The sequence below is a fragment of the Dama dama genome, chromosome 32, assembly GCF_033118175.1.
Source record: "Dama dama isolate Ldn47 chromosome 32, ASM3311817v1, whole genome shotgun sequence".
Classification (NCBI taxonomy): domain Eukaryota; kingdom Metazoa; phylum Chordata; class Mammalia; order Artiodactyla; family Cervidae; genus Dama; species Dama dama.
Window position 1 is genome coordinate 26,257,733 of NC_083712.1, and position 19,558 is coordinate 26,277,290.

The following is a 19,558-nucleotide window of genomic DNA, read 5'->3' on the forward strand; positions in this document are numbered from 1 at the left end:
TGTTATTCCTTCCCCCCATGCCTCACTGACCGCTTCTCTCCCGTCTGCTCAGAAGCCAGTTTCTCACACAACCATAGCTGCCACTGACATCTCTTCTAGGTGTCCCCCTCCTAGAGGACGTCTCCTCTCTCTGCTTCCCAGTAATCAAGTATCACAGCAAGGAATTTATCACAGCAGTTAAGAGACTGACTCAGGAATTAGGCAAAATGGGGTCTGACTCTTGATTTGATAACTTAATGGCTATTTGACTTTAGGGGAATTACTTAAATTCTTCAAGCCTCAGATATAAGCTGGGAAATATATTAGTATCTGGTACCTCATAGGGTTGTTGAGGATATTAATGAGATTAAGTAAGAAATGCTTGGCCTCGTGCCCAGCCTGTTAGAGAGATGTTTATATACACAGAGCATGTGTATATGTGTATACTGTTCTTAAGTATTTTATATGCATAAGATATATGATGAATATATGTCAGCTACTGTCAGCATTTACTGTCACAGAAGGCAAATTCATTTCATCGAGGCAGAAGCAATTTAGTTATGTGTTTTACTAGGAAACTCTCGAGTATGTGAGTAATTATATTTATTAGTTTTAATATTGGAAAGAAGAGGCACAGCTTAGGAAATGTGTTAAGGAGTAAAGTAAAAGTCAGGCAAAGACTGTGTTCTTCAGGCTTGATATGCCTTACTTTATTTATTCACTTATTCCATAGGTTTACCCATTTATTCTTTCAACAAGTTTGTATTGATAATTCACCAGATCCCAGGTACTATGCTAAGGGCAGGATTGAGCAATGCTTTTCAACAAGAATAAACTTCATTTCCATTTCTTGAATATTACATTAAAAAGATATAAAAGATGTTTGTGTGGGACTATGAGTGACAAGGGATCTGCAGGCAAATTTTAAATATATACATATTTTATGTTTTTCAGGTTGAGTGGAATTTATTCTAAATTAGCTTTGAGCAATTGAAGCTATTTTCTGCTATAAAAAGCAAGGCATTTTAGTTTTTTACTTCATGTTGTTGTTTTTTTAAAAAACTGAGAGTCAGAAAAACCAAATTATGTGAATATATAATTTGGAGTCCTGAAATATCAGCAGAAGGAACTGACGAGAGATAGAATTTTCTTTTTAGCCGTAGGCATTCCGCTTTTCTGTTTTTAGAAACAAGAAAAACTAGTAGACAGAAACAGTCCTAGGTACATGGACTATATATTTCACATGTGCAGAATAAAATATTCAATAAAGTTAAGAAGGTGCCTGGAATCCGAGAGAGTTCAGTAGATGAAGATAGTGTCAACAACTAAAACAGGAACTATGTACAGGATAGGTTTAAAGTGCTTTGCCATATTTATCAAAAGAAATTTTAAAAAGATATTTTCTTTTCGCTATTTTTAGTCCACTTTAATAATGAATACCACTTTATATTTTTCAGTAGCTCATGAATTTTTACCTTTGTGCCAATTCTCACGGCTAAGTTGATGAACCTGATTACAAATAAGCAAATTTTAAATGAATAGAGATATTATTTTAGGAATAATAATAACTATCATTTATTGTCTGTTTGCTAAAGTCAGCTCTCTACAGGCAATTTCTCATTTAATTTTCACAACTACCCTAAGACTCAGCTGCTATTGTCACCTCATCTTACATACAAAAAAATTGAGATTTGGAAAAGGTAGTAAGAGCTTTGCTTAACTACAAAGGTAGAAAGTGAGTCAGGATCTGAACCACTGAAGCTGACTCAAGACCACACCATTCTGAATCGATGGGCTAACTGTATCTCACCTGTTCATGCATATTTTCCAGTATGTCCTTTTTGAAATAGCTATGTCATCTTGAATTCTGCCTTAAGTCTTTTCTCATTTTCTCAATTCTATTCAAGCATCATTTAACTTTATAATTATGCAGGTCCACACCTGTCTGAATGATACACTGACTCATTCATTTAGTTGAAAGGTTGAAACCAAATTGACTTTTAAAAATACCATAGGAACCTAATTGAAAAATTTCATGAATCATCTTAATGAGAAAATGGTAGCAGGATATCAAGTACAGAGAACCTCAGACAATTGCTTTTTGAAAAGTGCTAATCAGCCACGTATTCATCTTGAATGAAAAATGACTCTCTAGCAAGACACTGTGTGACAACAGTGATTACTGAAGTACTGGGAGTGAGAACCACTGCAACGGCTTCTAAAGAATTGTTCCTTATTCTTTCCTTCTGTCTGAAGACGATGATTTGCCTATTTATCACTGAGGTGGCCAGTATTCTTTCCAGTATTGGGTACGTTAAATACGAAGTTGACTGCGTTATTTGCTAGTTCTTGCTTTTTTTCTTTCTTTCCTTTTCAGCTGTCATTCATTTCCTTCCTTAGTTTGTTCCAAGGTTAGGTTATCTATTGGGGCTTTCCTGGTAGCTCAGATGGTAAAGAATCTGCCTGCAAGGCAGGAGACCTAGGTTCAATCCTTGGGTTGGGAAGATCCCCGGGAGGAGGAAACGGCAACCCATTCCAGAATTCTTGCCTGGAGAATTCCATGGACAGAGGAGCCTGGCGGGCTATACAGTCTGTGGGGTTGCAAAGCGTCAGACACGACTGAACAACTAACACTCACTCACTAGGGTATCTACAGTTGTTTAGGTTGTTGTTTACAGTTGTTGTCTAGGGTATGTTACAGTTGTTTGCCCAGAGCCCACAGCTCAAACCCACAGTTGAAGGTATGTTCTGTGGGTCTTTTAAACCCCTTTTTACCGAAATCCCTTCTGCTTTGTGAAATTTAAACGTTACATTGCTATGATTTATTCTTTATAAACTTACATTCTGCTTTAGTTATAAACTTAACTTCATACATTTTTTACAAAGTGAACCCACCTGGAATTTTTTGTTAAGTAGGGTCCCTAAGTCACATAGTCAATACTCAAGTGGTTAGTTCAGACAGTTCATCAAAACTGCTCTCTAGACATCAGGTTCTCCTGAGGCCTTAATGCTTGCTGTTGCCATACACCTTGCGTGTCATGAACAGCACACTCACCACCTTAGCCTTATTTCTCTTGTTTTCTTCTAACACAGAAACCATTTTCTCCACTAGTGTTTTGAGAAACTCAAAGTCTACTCCCAAGTAGCATAAAATATTACTTTTTTCTTCTTTTGTTTTTTTTTACCATCTGGGATCTCACCAAACCCAAAGACACCCCTGCACAGTGGCCACAGCGTCCACATTCCAGGGAAGGACTGGCTACATAATTTTTGGAGCCTCGTGCAAAATGAAAAATGCAGGGCTGTTTGTTCAACAAAGCAGAAAAAGGTGCTAAGGTATTAAAATATAAAGCTTTTTCTTCCTTCCATAGTCTCTCAGAATGTCATGGTGTTTTTAATTGGCCATTTAATGTCATTTTAAGTAAATACAAATGTAAAAATTTAAGTTATTCGCATGACCCTTACCATTCACCTTTATATTATGCAATGCCTGCTTAAGGTGCAAATATCAGAGCATTTACCTTCTATGTGAAATCACCGAAATAATATAATTCATATTTAATGGCACAGCTTCTGAGAATGGTTCTGAGGCATCACAAGTCAGACTCAGGAAGGCTGGGAGGAGGAAGAGAAGCTTCATCCAGCATGAAGCAAGCCAAGGGCATGCTCCTCCCAGTATGGGGATGCTTCCACGGTGAGTGCGCAGCTCACAGGTGTCCTGGACCCCCATCCCATGACTCAGGGTACACACGCACCTGCTCATGCTGGCTGCTGGAAAGATGCACCAGGCTTCAGCTGGGGGAGCACCTTGGAGGAGTTCAGACAGATATTTCTTCCTATAGGCACGGTACCCCAACCCATAGTGGAAAAGCAACCCTCACGGTATTGAGATGTCAAAATTAAAAAGCTCCCAGTCCTCAGGTTAGGGGCAGGTTCATCTGATCAAGCCATGCACTGAGGCACCATGGCATTGCTAGTCCAGCGCACGATGGCCTCCACCATACTCGGCCCCAAGGCTCTGACCTCTGTGGGTGCCCCTCCCCATTCCTCCCCATACCTACCCACAGACCCCTGCCAAGGCACTGGACTCGAGGCAGCCGCTGCTCAGGGTGGGGAGGGTGAAGCTGGGCAAAGGAGAGGGGGGCCAAGAACTCACCCTGCGGAGTGGGAAGGAGGGCTGGTGTGAGCAGAGGCTCCAAGCCCCTGCACCAGCTCCACTGTCTCACTGACCTCATGTACAAAACAAAAATCCAAAGGCAACATCATTAATTTCAAGATGGTGACTGCAGGGCTAAGCATTTTATATAAATTTACTTTCTATGAATTATCTCATCTCATCCTTGTAACATGGGGCAGATAAAATTTTTAGCTCTAATTTAAGAGATAAGGAAGCTGATATAGGGAAGGCAACTTGTCTAAGACCAGGAAATGAAAGAATGGTCTACTGTGATCAGAGTTTATTACCATAATGTATGATCATTTAATACTAGGAAGCCTATAAAGCAGATACATTGCATGTGGAGATCAAATTGGAAAAATGTTTAATTATCTCAGTTGAAGCTGAAAGGTATTTGAGATGATTCAACACTTATTCCTTTTTACAAACTCATCCAAATTAAGGAAATAAAGGATAGTTTAACAAGATAAACTATTTGTCTCAGATTGACAGGAAAATATTATGCTTAATTTGAAACATTAGATATAATCCTATTGAAACAGGAAACCAAAAGATTCCTGCTATTGCTATTAGTATTTTACATTTTTCTGAAAGCTATACTCAATGCAATAATAAAGGAAATAGAAATATGAGAAGTAAGATAAGAATGGCAAAGACAGTTACTGTCATTTGCATATAACATGACTGACCAACAGAAAACTCAAGGGAATAGAAAAAAAAAGTCAGAACTACTAGGAGTTAAGTGGCTGAATAAATCAAATTGCTTTTACATATACCAACAGTAATCAGATAGAAAATTAATAGGAAAAATTCCAACTCTTAAAAGCAACAGTAAGTATGCAGTAATCTAGAAATATTAAGTATGCAGGATCTAGAAAAGACCTTATAAGTATGACTTAGATAGCAAAGCCATAAATCTTGAGAATAAATAACTGAAATAATTGTTCCTGGATGGGACAAAAGTTTTATAACGCCATAATCTCAGGAAGTCCTAAGAACTAAGAACCAAGAGAGCTGAGGGTTTAGTTCCAGTCCGAAGGCTGGCAGGCTCAAGAGCCAGTGTTTCAGTTCCAAGGGAGGCAAGCAGGAGGAATTCTGTCTTACTTGGGGGAGAATCAGCCTTTTTGTTTTATTCAGACCCTTGACTGATTGGATGATGCCCACTCACAGAAGAGAAGCAATATGCTTTACTCAGTCTACTGATTTAAATGTTAATCTCATGCAAAAAGACACTCTCCCAGAAACACCCAGAATACTGTTTGACCAAGTATCTGGGTACTCCATGACCCAGTCAAGATGACACCAAAAAAATTAACATTACACCTTTATAAGGTGAGTTTTCTGTTGGTCAGTCATGTTATGTGCAAATGATAATAACTGTCTTTGCCATTCCTATATTATTGCTCATATTTTTATTTCCTTTATTATTGCATTGACTGTAACTTTCAGAAGAATGTAAAATACTAATAGTGATAGCAGGAACCTTTTGATTGTCTCATTAACTTTTCCTTTTTGTGCATCAGTTTGGATAGTCTCTATTTCTCTGCCTTCATGTTTACTCATCCATTCTTTCTCTGTCTCAAATCTTCTATTATGCCCATGTGATGAATTTTTACCGTAAATGTTATCTATTTCAAACCTGGAGTTTCCATTTGGTTATTTTTCATAGTTTTAACTTTACTGTATGTAATTCCCACTTCTTCTCTCATTATGCTCATCCTTTCCTTTAAACCTTTTAATATACTGGGTTCGCCAAAAAGTTATTTTGGGCTTTTCTATAACATCTTACATAAAACCCAATACTTATAAGAGATTTTAAAGTTTGTATCTACTAACTCAAACATTTGTTTCTGTTGACTGCTTTTTCCCCTGGTTAAGGGTCACATTTTCTTGCTTAACATATATGATACTTGTTTACTTTACAGTGGATACTATGGATATTTTTTTCTTTTCTTTTTTTTTTTTTTGTTTTTATGTGTGAGTATATATACTGTCTTTTTTTTTTTTTTAAGATTTATTTCTTAATTTGTTTCTGGCTGTGCTGTCTTTGTTGCTGCACACAGGTTTTCTGGAGTTGTGGCTAGCAGATGCTACTTTTCATTGTGGTGCACGGGCTTCTCACTGCAGTGGTTTCTCTTGCAGCACGGGCTCTAGATATGTGGCCTTCAGCAGATGCACTTGGGTTCAGTAGTTGTGGCTCATAGGCTCTCGAGTGCTGGCTCAGTAGTTACAGCACATGTGCTTAGCTGCTCCGCAGCATGTGGGATCTTCCCAGATGAGGAGTCAAATCTATGTTCCCTGCATTGGCAAGTGGACTGTTAATCACTAGACCATCGGGGAAGTCCTGTTGTGGATGTTACTGAAAATACGGATTTTTGCTATTTTCCTTTAAAGAGTACTGGATTTTGTTTTGGTGGGTAGTTACTATACTGGCAGATCAGCTTGCTCTATTGAGGATTAATTTTAGGTTTTATTGTGGTCTAGAGTAGTCTTACTCCTAAGGCATGTCCTTAATTTAATTCCTGGGTTGTTCGGTGAGGACTTTACACACTGGTTGATTTGAATGCCAATGTCTCCCAGTCCTGTGTGACCTCCAGGAGCTGTTTTCTCATCTCATTTCTTCCATCTTCTGTTTTCTGTTTGGGCTTCATTTCTCTCTGTTGCAATTTGGAAAGTGCTTCCAGGCAGCAAGCCAGAGTGAATGTAGAGGTCACTGCATGAATGTCCTTCCGCTCAAGGATCAAAGCCTTGAAGTATTTGTTGCACAATGCTGTAGTTTCTGACAGAACACTAACTCTAATACCAGTTAATCACAACTGGACCCACAACTCTTGATTGAGTTTTTGATTTAATACCTGCAGGTTCCCTATCATACTAGTTTCAAGCACCTGTGAACTTTGTTGCTCTGGCCTGAGATCCTCACCTATGTTCCTGATTATTTCCAGGGAGTCCAATTTAGGCTACGAGCTACCTTAATCTACCTAGTTAATTGGGGCTTGGCTTGTGGATTATTTAAAATTTTACTTTTACTTTTTGGGGAGAGGGGAGTCTAGCTATTGTGGAGGAGAAGTTAACTTCTGAGTCTCTTAAACTTCAAATATTAGGGAGCAAAAACACAAGCATTAACATTATAATCAGAAAAATAACAGAAAGGGACAACAGGTATCTGTATGAATTAGTAGTGTACATATTTGTGTGGTAATTAATCACTATGAGAAATTGAGTTATTAGTATAATCTACTCAGCATTTTGTGCTGCTTAATTTATTTCTCAAGTTCAGATACTAGCTAAAGGACACTTTCCATAGACTTGAATCTTTGTAAATTTTAGAAAAACATATTTAAGTTGACAAATGAAGACTGACATTTGGCCATGCTTTAATAGGCTGAACACCAAGCAAATCCTATTCCTTTATTTGTTCATTTTGCAATAAGTCTTGACATCACCTTCTCCACTTTCTTAAATTTGCTTACTTAGCAGGGCACAATGCAGTTCTGATGTGCAATCTGATTTCAAAAGAATCTTTGAGACAGCTAATCTTCTGTACACTCACTGTAATTAAATATTACAGCACAAATGGTACATAAGATACTCACCTTCTTGAGAACCTCTTAGCACCAAAGAGCAACGACATAAAAAAAAGTATAGATTTTCAGCTTGTTTTTGGGGTAGATTTTTCAGCTTGAACTTTTAACTCTTATAGCACCTAGAGCTTGCAAGGAATAAAGCATTATATACCATGGATTAGAAATATCTTTATTAGTTGTCTTTCCTTCTGTCCTAAACTCTCATTTTACCACATTTTAAAATCTGCTAGAAGATGAATCTCCTTACCGTCAAGCTGCCTGCTCCATCCTTGAAAATATGCAATAGGAAACGCTGTACTGAATTAGACTAGTGGTCCAGTTCAGTTCTTTTTCTCTTTGGTAAATGTCACCAAAATACATTTTATATGAGAGTATGGCTGCTATCTTTAACTTTCAAATCCAATAACTGATATCCACTGGCTTTCCTTTATCAATTAATGTCTTTCTCATCCCTACCATCCAAGCTTAAATATGTGGTAGTCCCATAAGTCCACAATCACCATTATACTTTAATTTTTCTTAAAACTATTATTATCTGGTTCAAGAAGAGGTAACTTAACTCTGGATTTGGTAAATAAATCCATCTAGCACATGACTTTCATGATTTAGTTTCATTTTTTTTTCCAGACTGAGGTCCTAAGTTTTTAAAATGTGCTTTTCTTGAAAAAGTAAACAAAGACATGGTGAAAACATTCAAATAGCTCAATAATAGCTCATTAAATATATGAGCTTATGGCTCCCTTCACTGAATATACCTATGGCTCCATCTTCAAAGGGCCTTCTGAAGAAAACATTAGCTAGGCTGTGACTACCAGGTAGGAGAAATCTGACCAGACAAAGAGAAAAAGACCTAGCAATACTGATGGTCAAGGTCCCTCACCTGAAATGACCCCGCCAAAACAGCAGTGAGCAGAACCCATCAACCAAAAATTCATTCCATGCACACAGAGCTTCCAATTTGTTTTAAAATACATATAGCAAAAGATGACCAGAGATTTGAGAAAAACCTTTAATATGAGACACCCAAAACACAGAATAAGGAATGAGGCAATGAAGAGAGAAGAAAACATCAAAGAAACTGAAATTAAATAATCAGAGAGAGAATAAAAGCTATGAATATACAAAACAAAAACAGCAGACAATAAAAAGTAAATTTAGAGAAAAAAAGATTTTTTTCCCTATACCTACATACTTATGATACAAATGAATTTACAAATTAGGTACAGAAACTAATAATAAAATAGAACAACTGTAACAACATACTACGATAACAGTTACATGAATGTGGCCGCTCTCTCAAAATATCTTCTTGTACAAATTAAATGACTTTTCCATCTTAATTGGGTACTTACCACGCTCTGTAACTTTTGCAGCTTGAGGTGTGACAGTAAAACTGGCATGAATTTCTTTTTCCTTCTTCACAATTTCAGGAACAGAAGATTTGCTCTTAGAATGGTAGATCTTAGCAACCTCAGCAAATGATCTGTATTCCTTATTAAGATGAAAACTTTCATGTCACTTAAAAGAAGCACTGTATAGCTTCTTGGGCTTCCCTGGTGGCTCAGATGGTAAAGAGTCTGCCTGCAATGCAGGAGACCTGAGTTCAATCCCTGGGTCGGAAGATCCCCTGGAGAAGGAAATGGCAACCCACTCCAGTATTCTTGCCTGGAGAATCCTATGGACAGAGGAGGCTGGCGGGCTATAGTCCATAGTGTCACAAAAGGTTGGACGCGGCTGAACGAACTAACACCATTCACGGTCACGGCTTCTCTTTAACATATTCTCTTCCAAATTGCTTCTCTTTAACAGAATCTCTTCCGAATTGCCAGCATCACTAATCTTGTGCTTTGGGGCCATTATTAAGTAAAACAATGGTCACTTGAACTTAAGCACTGTGATACCAAGACAATGGATCTGATAACCAAGGTGGCTACTAAGTGACTAACAGGCAAGAGATGCTGAGCAAAGGGCTGATTCACAATTCAGGAAGGACATAGTGGGATTTCATCCTGCTACTAAGAATGCCATGCAGTTTAAAATTTATGGATTATTTATTTCTGGAATTTTCCATTTAATATTTTGGACTGAAGTTGACCACGAGTAACTTAAATCATGGAACGTGAAGCCATGGATAGAGGAGGACTACTGCAGTTTATTTTGGGAACTGGTAGATTTCTAGGAGTGGACTTGGTAAAGATGATGCCTACAAGATACCAACACTAGTCAAATGGGCTGCTGTAGTGTTGGTATAATTATTTTAAGCCATTTAAATGGCCCACCTACAAAGCAAAGTTGATATTCCATTCACACGTAAACTTTCTGAAAGTTTTCCAGTACTGATGATAATTCTATAATGTATGACTCCTATTATGCACTTTGAGAGGTTTTATGGCTCTGTGATTTATTTACTTACGGAAGTGTTGATGAGATTAATTTCTTGGCCTGTACTGATATAGCAGACGGCATAAGATCAGTGGAGGTTTGGTCACCAGCAAAGATTTTCAAAGTTTATATGTGACATTTTTCAGAAAGACGTTATTTAGTCCACAAATATACATAGAAGCAAAGTACTACATTTCTTGATTTGAGAGCAAGTATATTTATTTTATGATAACATAAGAATGTAAGACAGGTCACTTTACAGTTATTTTTTATAATAAGAACAACAGACTACAACTTAAGTTACATGAAATTCTTAGTATGAAATGATTTTTAGAAGACCATAAACCTTTTATCATATAGTCTCCTGTAAACAGTATGATACTAAAATTTTATGAATAGCTTCATCTTTCCAAAGAATAATTTGTAGAAGATACTGAGAACTGCATACATGTACTTAGTACAGTACTATTTTCAAAGCATTTAAAATTTTTTAAATTGATGTAAACAACAGTCCAGTGAGATATTTTTACCTCCCATTTTATAGATGATAAAGTTCAAGAGTGATAACATGGAGAATCACCATAATTTACTACTCTTTCCCATTTTAATTAATCAGAATACTTTATTTGCAGTTTAATGTTATGCTGCAGTTTTAGATGAATATCATTCTGATAAGCAATAAAGAGTAAAGTTTGCATAGGTAGTATTCCTTGGGAGAATGGCAGAATTATTAATAATCATTAATAATCTTAATGAGCTAATTCAGTTTTAATCTTTATTGATAGGACTGTTTTAAATATCAATTTTTCCATGTATACAAGGTAACTTAGGTTATAATCAAAGATAAAAATAAGTTGCATTATTTCCATTATTATAATTTTCCATTAGTTCCATAAATTCTTTGCATATTTTCCATTATTTTAGATAGTAAATAATATTGAGGACATTCAATGTAAGGTAAAATAAAGCTGGGCATGTTAAATGAGAAGGTATTTTCATTTAGTCAATCACAACCTTCAAAGCAGGTGAAATTAAATTATACTATATGAAATCCTAAAACTTATGGGTCATATATATTTATATCAATATAATAAATAAGTCAGATAAAGAATGTAAAAAGTCTACCAAATGCACTGTCAATGCTAACAGTATTTTCTTGGAAATAAAAATACCTTCATAAATAGGCTGATGCAGAACTATCAATTTCACATTTAATAACTTACAAAACCGAAGTCAGTATTTCCTATATTCCTGTGCAAAGCAAGGTAATAGTTGGAGTGTGTGCAATTTATATTTAATACATCCTAGAAAAGAAGATAAATTAATCTATCTTCCACATACAGTATATAAATAAATTAAATCCATTGTTCTATTTTTGTTTAGTATCCTTTTATAAGCTACACTTTTTAAATTGAACAGATTTCCAATAAATAGTATTGAGTTATTTTCTCCATGTGAAATTGAATTTTGTTGTTTTTCAAAAGAAAGTTTTTCTTTTCTTTTTAAAGACATTTTAAAATATAAATTATATTTAAATTATTCATCATTACTGGCTGTTGGGCTCACTTTTCCATATGGTCCTTTCACAAGAAACAAAACATTAACTTCTACCTAATATATACATTAGTCTTCTAAACCATTTTACATTAGTCTTTATAAAATTCATTTTGACACTACAGACATATAATAACAATATGCAATAAGTTACAGTGCCATAAGATACTAATTTTATTAGTGTTATTAACATGTACCATCTGCTGTCAGGAGCTGCACCATGTTTAAAACAATATGGCAAAAAAAAAATAAATAAAAAATAAAACAATAATGGCAATAACAGTGACTACTGCTAAAAAAACTACCACTGTTTCCACCATCAATGTATGACTTTTTTTTGAGATAAAAAGATCTACATTTTAAATTTCTTTTCTGTACAAATAAAAGAATACCAGATATTCTGTTGACCTTGATAAATGAACAAAAACTTAAAACTTTATATGATTCAAACAATAATGCTAATTAAGTACTTTTAAAAGTTAAAAGTACAATGTAAACCATCATATTGTACAGTAACTTAATTTCTACTTGTGTTTCAAAATTATTTCAGTGTAATTAAAAACCTGGTAAGTAATGGAGATCTACTAATGATTCTAAGTCCCCTAAGATAAATCTCAAGGAATACTCACTTTCTGAAAATAAGTTCACAGTCCAAAACCAAAGGGAATATGTTGCTGTTCATTTTTAAGTTATCTAGATTCCAGGAGTCATACATTATTCAAAAATGAGACAAGTTTCTAATAAATTTAAAAAAACATTTAAAATATATTCTTACATAGTCACTGGAAGAATCTATACACTTCTGAAGGGAATGAAAAAGTGCAGAGTTCAGTAAATCAACACAAAAGCTCAACATAACACACAACATCTGTAATTAGTAAGAAGATGCATCTTATCTGTCTTATGTTCAAGAATTCAGTTCAAGAAAAAATTATAATTAGCGTTTCACCTTTTCCTTCATTTCTACGAGTTTTGACTTCAGGCCTGCTTCTGCCCTCTGAAATGTCTGCTTCTTGCATTTTCAAGTAGATAATAATCCTTTAAACTCTGTTTTAGCAGTACCTAATTAAAAAAAATATGTAATAACATAAAAGTAACATTTATTTAGGATGAAATTCGGACATGATGGCATTAATCAGTTATTATAGTAATGACAAGAAACAGTAAGAAGCATAATAAAAACACCCAACAGATAATACAAGAATCAGACTTATAAACTATTTCCTTTAACTTAAAAGTTGAATGTTTTACTAATTTATCTAATCCTGTCTTACAAAGTTCTAGAATCTATGTAGTCATTTTTAGCTATGCTTCTATATTCTACTACTAGAATCAATGATGTTAATGTGACACTATTTTAAGTTGGTTAGATATAGGAACTAACTATATATAACTATATAGTTATATATATAACTATAACTAACTAACTAACTAACTAACTAACTATAGGAACATATAAATAGTACAATCCTACTGCTTTTTAAAAAAAATGTTTAGTTTAACTTTTTGTAATAATGGCGATATAAGGTTCCCAGAGATTAGGAAGACCTGACTTCTATTAGCTCAATCATGACAGTTACCACCTTAGCTAAGTAAATAAGCCTACTTATCACTAAACATTTTAGACCAGCAATCCCCTTATTGAGTTCCATAAAACATTAGGCTTCAAAGCTTTGCAAAATATTGAATACTACTGTTTTCTTTTAGGGAGACAAATCAATAGTGTCATGTTAAGATCTTAGTCCTATTTAAGTAATGTATTTAATCATGTTTATTATGGTTGTTTATGTTTCTCATAGTTATTTCTAACTTTTGGTCTTTTAAATAACATACACTGATATCCTATGCATATGGACCTCGTTGGTAATGATGCTATAGACAAATATAAATGCTTTAAGCTTGAGAAAAATAGAAAAAAACATATTTGTAAGCATGTAAATGAGCAAAACTTTCATTTCCGAGAACTAATCAGCACTCGCAACTGATCAAAATTTTATAGTTGGCTTTTTAAAGAAAAAAGAAAAAAATGAAGAAAAAAGGAAAAACAAATCTTTCATTTTGGAGATCATCAACAAGTTTAAGGTATTTCTTTGGGTTGATACAAACTGAACAAATCTGTATCCTCCTCAACTATTTCATTTTCTGGTGATAGTGCAGTAAATAATAGCTAAGATGGTTTTGTCATCACATAGAATGAGGTTCAAATCCCGTTTTGCAGCTGAGTAGCAAGTTATCTTGGGTAATTGGCTCACCAAGTCTCTATTTTCTCTGCTGTTAAATGGGATTTCTATCTGTAAGGATTAAATGAGATACTACATGTAGAAGAACAACTAGTATAGCACCAGGCACCCAAAATAACTCTAAAAAAAGTTAGCGGTTATTACTGTAGCAGATGTTTGGACTCATGATTCTAAAAAACAGTAAAAGATATCCCTTAGAGTCTGATGATCCTTGATTATACAAATGCAATCTGGATTCATTCTACTGTACCTGCTCAGATATAAAACTGCAGGTTAAACAGAAAATTTTTCAGTCAAGACACTCCATGAGAATTTCAGCTGGATGAGTATTCCAGTTCATTTTTAGATCACAACTTAATAGTAGCAAGCTAATGCTTTGTTATAACAACTATTCTTGAATTAGAGTCCAAAATGAAATCCTTAAAAGACTGACTCTGAAATTTAGTGACCTAAGATTTAAAAAGAAATTATAATTCTATTTCTTTTAGTTATTACCTAAATGTTATAATAGAAAAATAAATGACCCCTTTCTTTTATTGTTACTGAGCAAATTTTGACAAATAGAGGTGTTAACATACTTATCTACTATGAAGTTCCTTCTTCAGACAGGATTTGAAAGTGGGATACTTCTGAACTGTTTTATAACCCTGTGGAACAGAGGATTAAAAGTAAAGTATAAATAAAATATTATGAGGTCATAGATATGCAATAAATAAAGCAAAAATAAAAATGCATAACACCTGAGAGAGGAAGACAGTGTCAGGGGTTTATAGCATATACATAATTTATGTGTTAATTTGATCTTGCTACTCTAAAATATTTGAGGAAAAAAATGATTTTCACTTGACTTGTGCCACCAATGCGAATGTTAACAACTAACCACTAGGTGGCAGTTAAATACACAGTATCTTTATCAAGGCAGTTTGGATTAAAACATTGTCTATGATGAATCTTGATTTTTTGTACATATATTTTTTCTCTTTTAAAATGTATAATACTCAGAGCTATTCTTACCAAAGAAGGAAGACTGAATATTCTAGCTGAATAGAAAACAGTTTTTTTTTCCTTTTTCTATTTGTGGCATATCAAAATAAATGTGTAAACATGCACTGATTTATGCACCATTTCACTCTTTAAAATGTATTTTTGAGATAAAAATCATTTAATTTCTTGAAATTACTTCGCAGTGTGAGATGTGAACAGGAATGAACAGTTCAACAAACACTTTTTACCTGATTTTCCATATAAAAAGTACTGAATATACAGTGACTTAAGAACCTCATGTTGCCTAGTGGAAATGTGCATCATATAAAGTGAGAAATGGTGATATTTCTTTGTATACTAAAAAGTCTTGAACAACCAGTGTTCAGACTGAAGTAATAAAAATGTTTGGCAACATCTCCCCCCCACCCCAAAATGGGATAAATACATTAAACTAATGGAATATGAAAACACGTTTTTGAAATTCAAAAACTGATTTTATATTTAAAAAAGCATGACCTTTTATAACCTCAAATTATTTTTGAAAGTAGGTAGGACTTTATGTTTACTTTTCAAATATATATCATTTCATGTTTATATACTTAAATATTCATATAAAACTATGTCTGAAACTTAGATGGATTTTTTTTTTTCCAGTTTTTAAAAGGAGAGCAATAGGCTTGAAATGTATAGGTTTACCCGGAATCCTCTATGGAGTCTGTCTTTCATAATTCCAATAAATTCTTTATAGCTTAATTGATCATCTTTGTCAACGTCAAAAATCTTGAAGACAGTGTTTACTAAATGTGGTGAAAGTTTGAGGCCAGTGGCTACATAGACAGCACGCTTAAATTCATCTAAATAAATGACACAGAAAAGGAGTAAACCATTAATATTATTTTTATAATATGTGTTAATTACTAGCAAAGTTAAAATGGAAGTCTGCCCCCCCCCCCAAAAAAAAAAAACATGGATCATGATCTTATGTTAAGTAATTCTTTTCATTAATCATCCTATCTTTTAGGGAACAAAAAATTTTTGTGGTTTTGGTTAAAAGGGCCTGGTATCAACCACAGATACTTTAGAGGTTATTAAAGTGAGTAAGTTCTCAAGGAACTTACAGTTCAGATGGGAAATGAGACACCTGCCCAAATAATCACTGCACAGGACCATGCAGAAAGCAGCAACAGAGCACCATGGGAATTTGGAAATGTACAGTAAGTGTCCCGTAGTGTGGAGCCAGGGAAGCATAGAGAAGACAGCCATCAGGGAAGCCTGCCGGTATGTACATGAGCTGAGCCCGGAATAGACGACTTCAGCTGGCAGAGATGAGAGGAAATGGCAGATGACGACATGGAAGAACAAAGGCGGGGGTGGGGCTGTGGGGATGGACAGGAGCGCGACGCAAGTTCAGAGCATGCGCAGCCTGGACACACAGAGGCTGGGACACTTTGACTTTGAGGCTCTGACTTTTAAGAACCTGTGTGTTCTTCAACAGGTAGCTGGGGAACTGAAGAGTTTTCAGTGTGTCAGGAGTTGATAAATCTGTTTTATAGGACGGCTATTCTGTGTGTTGTCCAGGAAACATGGAAGAGGAGAGTGGATAATGGCGGGACTACCACTGATCTGGCTACAGCAGTAGTTCTTTTTAAGTGGTAATAAACCTGAATTAAGGTGCTAGAAGTTGCAACAGAAAAATAAAGGGGAAAAAAAAAAAAGGCAGATCTATCCCTAGCTAGCACCTGCCAAGAATGTTTTTCATTTCTGTGAGGCTGCCAGGGCTAACACCATGACAGGCAGCCCGGACCTAGGTTTCAGCTTCCCCCGAAATGGTAAGATTCCCTACCCCCATCAGGCCACCTGGAGCCAGCCAATCAACATGCGCCCAGTAAGAGAAAGGGAACCTATCAGGGGAAAGCTGAAAAGGCCGCCAACGCCCAAGTTTGAAAAAAGCCCGGGAAAGCTTGGACCAATAAAATTGCTTTGCAAGCATGTAACCAATCCGCTTAAGCCAGCTACCAACTGCTTATGCTCACCCTATAAGTTTGTGTAACAGCTTGGGCTCGGGGCTCTCTGACGCTGCACCACTGCGTTGGATGCGGCAGGAGCCCTGACTCGAGTCAGCAATAAACTTCCCTTCTTTGCGAGTTGCATTGTCTTGGAGGCCTTCTCTCTTCCCGCTAGGGGACTGGACATTGGGCATAACAATTTCCCAGTTCCACAAAGTAAAAGAGCAGCCTTCCATTCTGAACCAGGTAAGCAGGTACTGACTCTTCTCTTTTTAAGGTTGACACTCTTCCCTTTTTAAGGGTGATTAGTAGATTTATTGGGCTTTCCTGGTGGCTCAGATGATAAAGAATCTGCCTGCAATGCAAGAGACCCGGGTTCAACCCCTGGGGTGGGAAGACCCCCTGGAGAAGGGAAAGGCTGCCCACTTCAGTATTCTTGCCTGGAGAATTCCAAGGACAGAGAAGCTTGACGGGCTACTCGTCCAGATTTATCATGGCAATAAAACACTGGTGTGTTAAGGCAGGGCTCCCAAAAGTTTTGGTTTTAATTTTTGAAAAAAAGGTTTTTTGACCGCACTGCATGTGAGATCCTAGTTCCTCAATCAGGGATGGAACCCATGTCCCCTGCAGTGAAAGCATGGAGCTTAACCACTGGGCTGCCAGGGAAGTTCCAAGTTTGGTTTTAAAACACTAAAATGTGTTAAGAACATCGAGATCAGTCAAAGGGTGAAATATGAACATTTTTCAGGTTTCTTTTACTCAATGAAAAAGTCAATAAAGCTATGGAAGGGATTCATTGTGTTTTGGAGAGAGAATCGTCATGTAGGGGCTCCAGTGTGCCTTCTCCCTAGAACTTGGTAATAAAATAATGAGACTGTCCTCTGAAATTAAACTGGGGGATTAGCACTTACTAGATATGGCATACATAAAATCACTGTAAAGATATAACCAACAAGTCCTTATATGGCAAGAATATTTAAAAATGATATGACCACAAGGGAAGGGAAAATGGTCACAGAATCCTGGGAAAGGACTTGACTTGTAAAGCCTCCCTACAGGGAATGAAGGAGCTGGCCCTGAGGGCAACAGCATTCTGAATTCTAGGGCAGCTGTAGTTTTTGGTAAATTAAGCAAAACTGTCATTTTTATATAACATTCTTGAAACTCGGTTAATTTAAGTCCATCTCTAAGAGGTGGTTTTGCTGACAAAATTTGGGTTTCTGAGCCAGCAAAGAGTATGGGTCAAGTCAGTAATATAAACAAATAATATGAATGTCAACCTGTGATGATGTGTGTGGCATGGCTGGCTGGCCCTTCTATAGGGAGATACATACCCCTCTATGTTACTGAACGGCCATGAGGTTTTTTCCTCTTTGAACCTTTACAAACATCATTAGCTTTTCCCCATAATATGCGATGAAAGGCAATACTAAGTTTAATACCAAAATTTAGAATATTTCCCTAAACTGTGCTTAGGGAAAATGAATTTCTCATTGGAGTATACACCAGACTTTCAGGCAAATGGATGATGAATGTGACAGACATATCTAGTTAATTTGCTGTCAAAGGTTGCTAAAGAATTATGGTTTGCTTTTAATTTTTGAAAGTTTATTACTTACCTTGTCCTATAGAACGACTTGCAAAATTATACATATTCAAAGCTATTGCAAAGTCTTCTAGGTTGTTCAAAAACTGGAAAAATGACCTGAATTCATCAAATGTAATGCCCTATATTGGGAAAATACATGTAAATATATTTAGCATTATCAAATTAATTAAAATAAACATCCACACTTACTAAAAATAAATACACTAAGCCTCAGCAATATATCTTCTAAGTAAATATTTCCAGGGTACTTTCTGAAACCTTCTTTCTCCAAATGGAATGTAAAATTCCACTCAGTTTTTTCCCATGGGTAATGTTGTCATATCAGCACAGAGTTTAAAAAAATGCTACAATAAAAATAAACTTAAAGTCTCAATTTTATTTCAAGCCTGGATTTTTTAAGCCTTAAAAGTAAATATGATGGTTAAGAAAAAAAAATTTACAAACTTTCTCCTGTACATGTATTCTTTAAATATATTTTGGCATTAGGTCATTAATGTTTTTATAATGACAATGCAAAATAAAAATGTCCAAAACCCCACAGCACTGTGTTTTCACTTGTTTCTGCTATGATAAGGCGGCCAGCACAGCAGAAGGAGGTGCAATGTACATAGAGCTTGGGAGGCCCAGCACCGGGCTTGGGACAGAATCATGGATGAATCATGAATCAGTGATGTTATTTACATAAAATGAAATCAGTGCCACTGTTAAAGCTGCAGTTCAACAGGAGAGTTACTTAAAGTAAGCACAATGTACCTCTGATAATACAAATTTGGACACGAAGAGCTGTATTTAATTAATGTGTTCTTCTTAGCAAAATGAACAAAACTGAGAAAGAAAAATAAACTGAGGAAGGAGCAGAAGGCCAAGAGCTCAGGCTTAACAAATTCTGACCTTCCTGCTGGGGCAGCAGCAGAGGGGAAACTTATTATATAAATAACATTTATATAATAGGTAAGTATGTATTAGGTTGGAAGCATAGACCTCATTGAGAAGTAATGTAGTGAGCCATGTGTATATCTGAGAGCAGAGCTTCAGGGACT

General features: G+C 35.7%; 1 protein-coding gene across 3 annotated transcripts in view; it reads right to left on the reverse strand.

The window, feature by feature from the left end:
- Positions 1–10,318: 10,318 nt before the first annotated feature.
- Positions 10,319–19,558, reverse strand: part of MICU3 (mitochondrial calcium uptake family member 3) — an 83,749-nt gene continuing 74,509 nt past the window's right edge. For all 3 annotated transcript variants that reach the window (XM_061134947.1, XM_061134946.1, XM_061134944.1), the window contains 4 exons: positions 18,529–18,637; positions 15,600–15,757; positions 14,498–14,566; positions 10,319–12,741 (listed from right to left, as the gene is read on the reverse strand). In XM_061134947.1, the coding sequence (XP_060990930.1) occupies positions 14,498–14,566; positions 15,600–15,757; positions 18,529–18,637 (336 nt within the window). In that variant the 3' untranslated portion in view covers positions 10,319–12,741. The remainder of the gene's footprint in view (positions 12,742–14,497; positions 14,567–15,599; positions 15,758–18,528; positions 18,638–19,558) is intronic.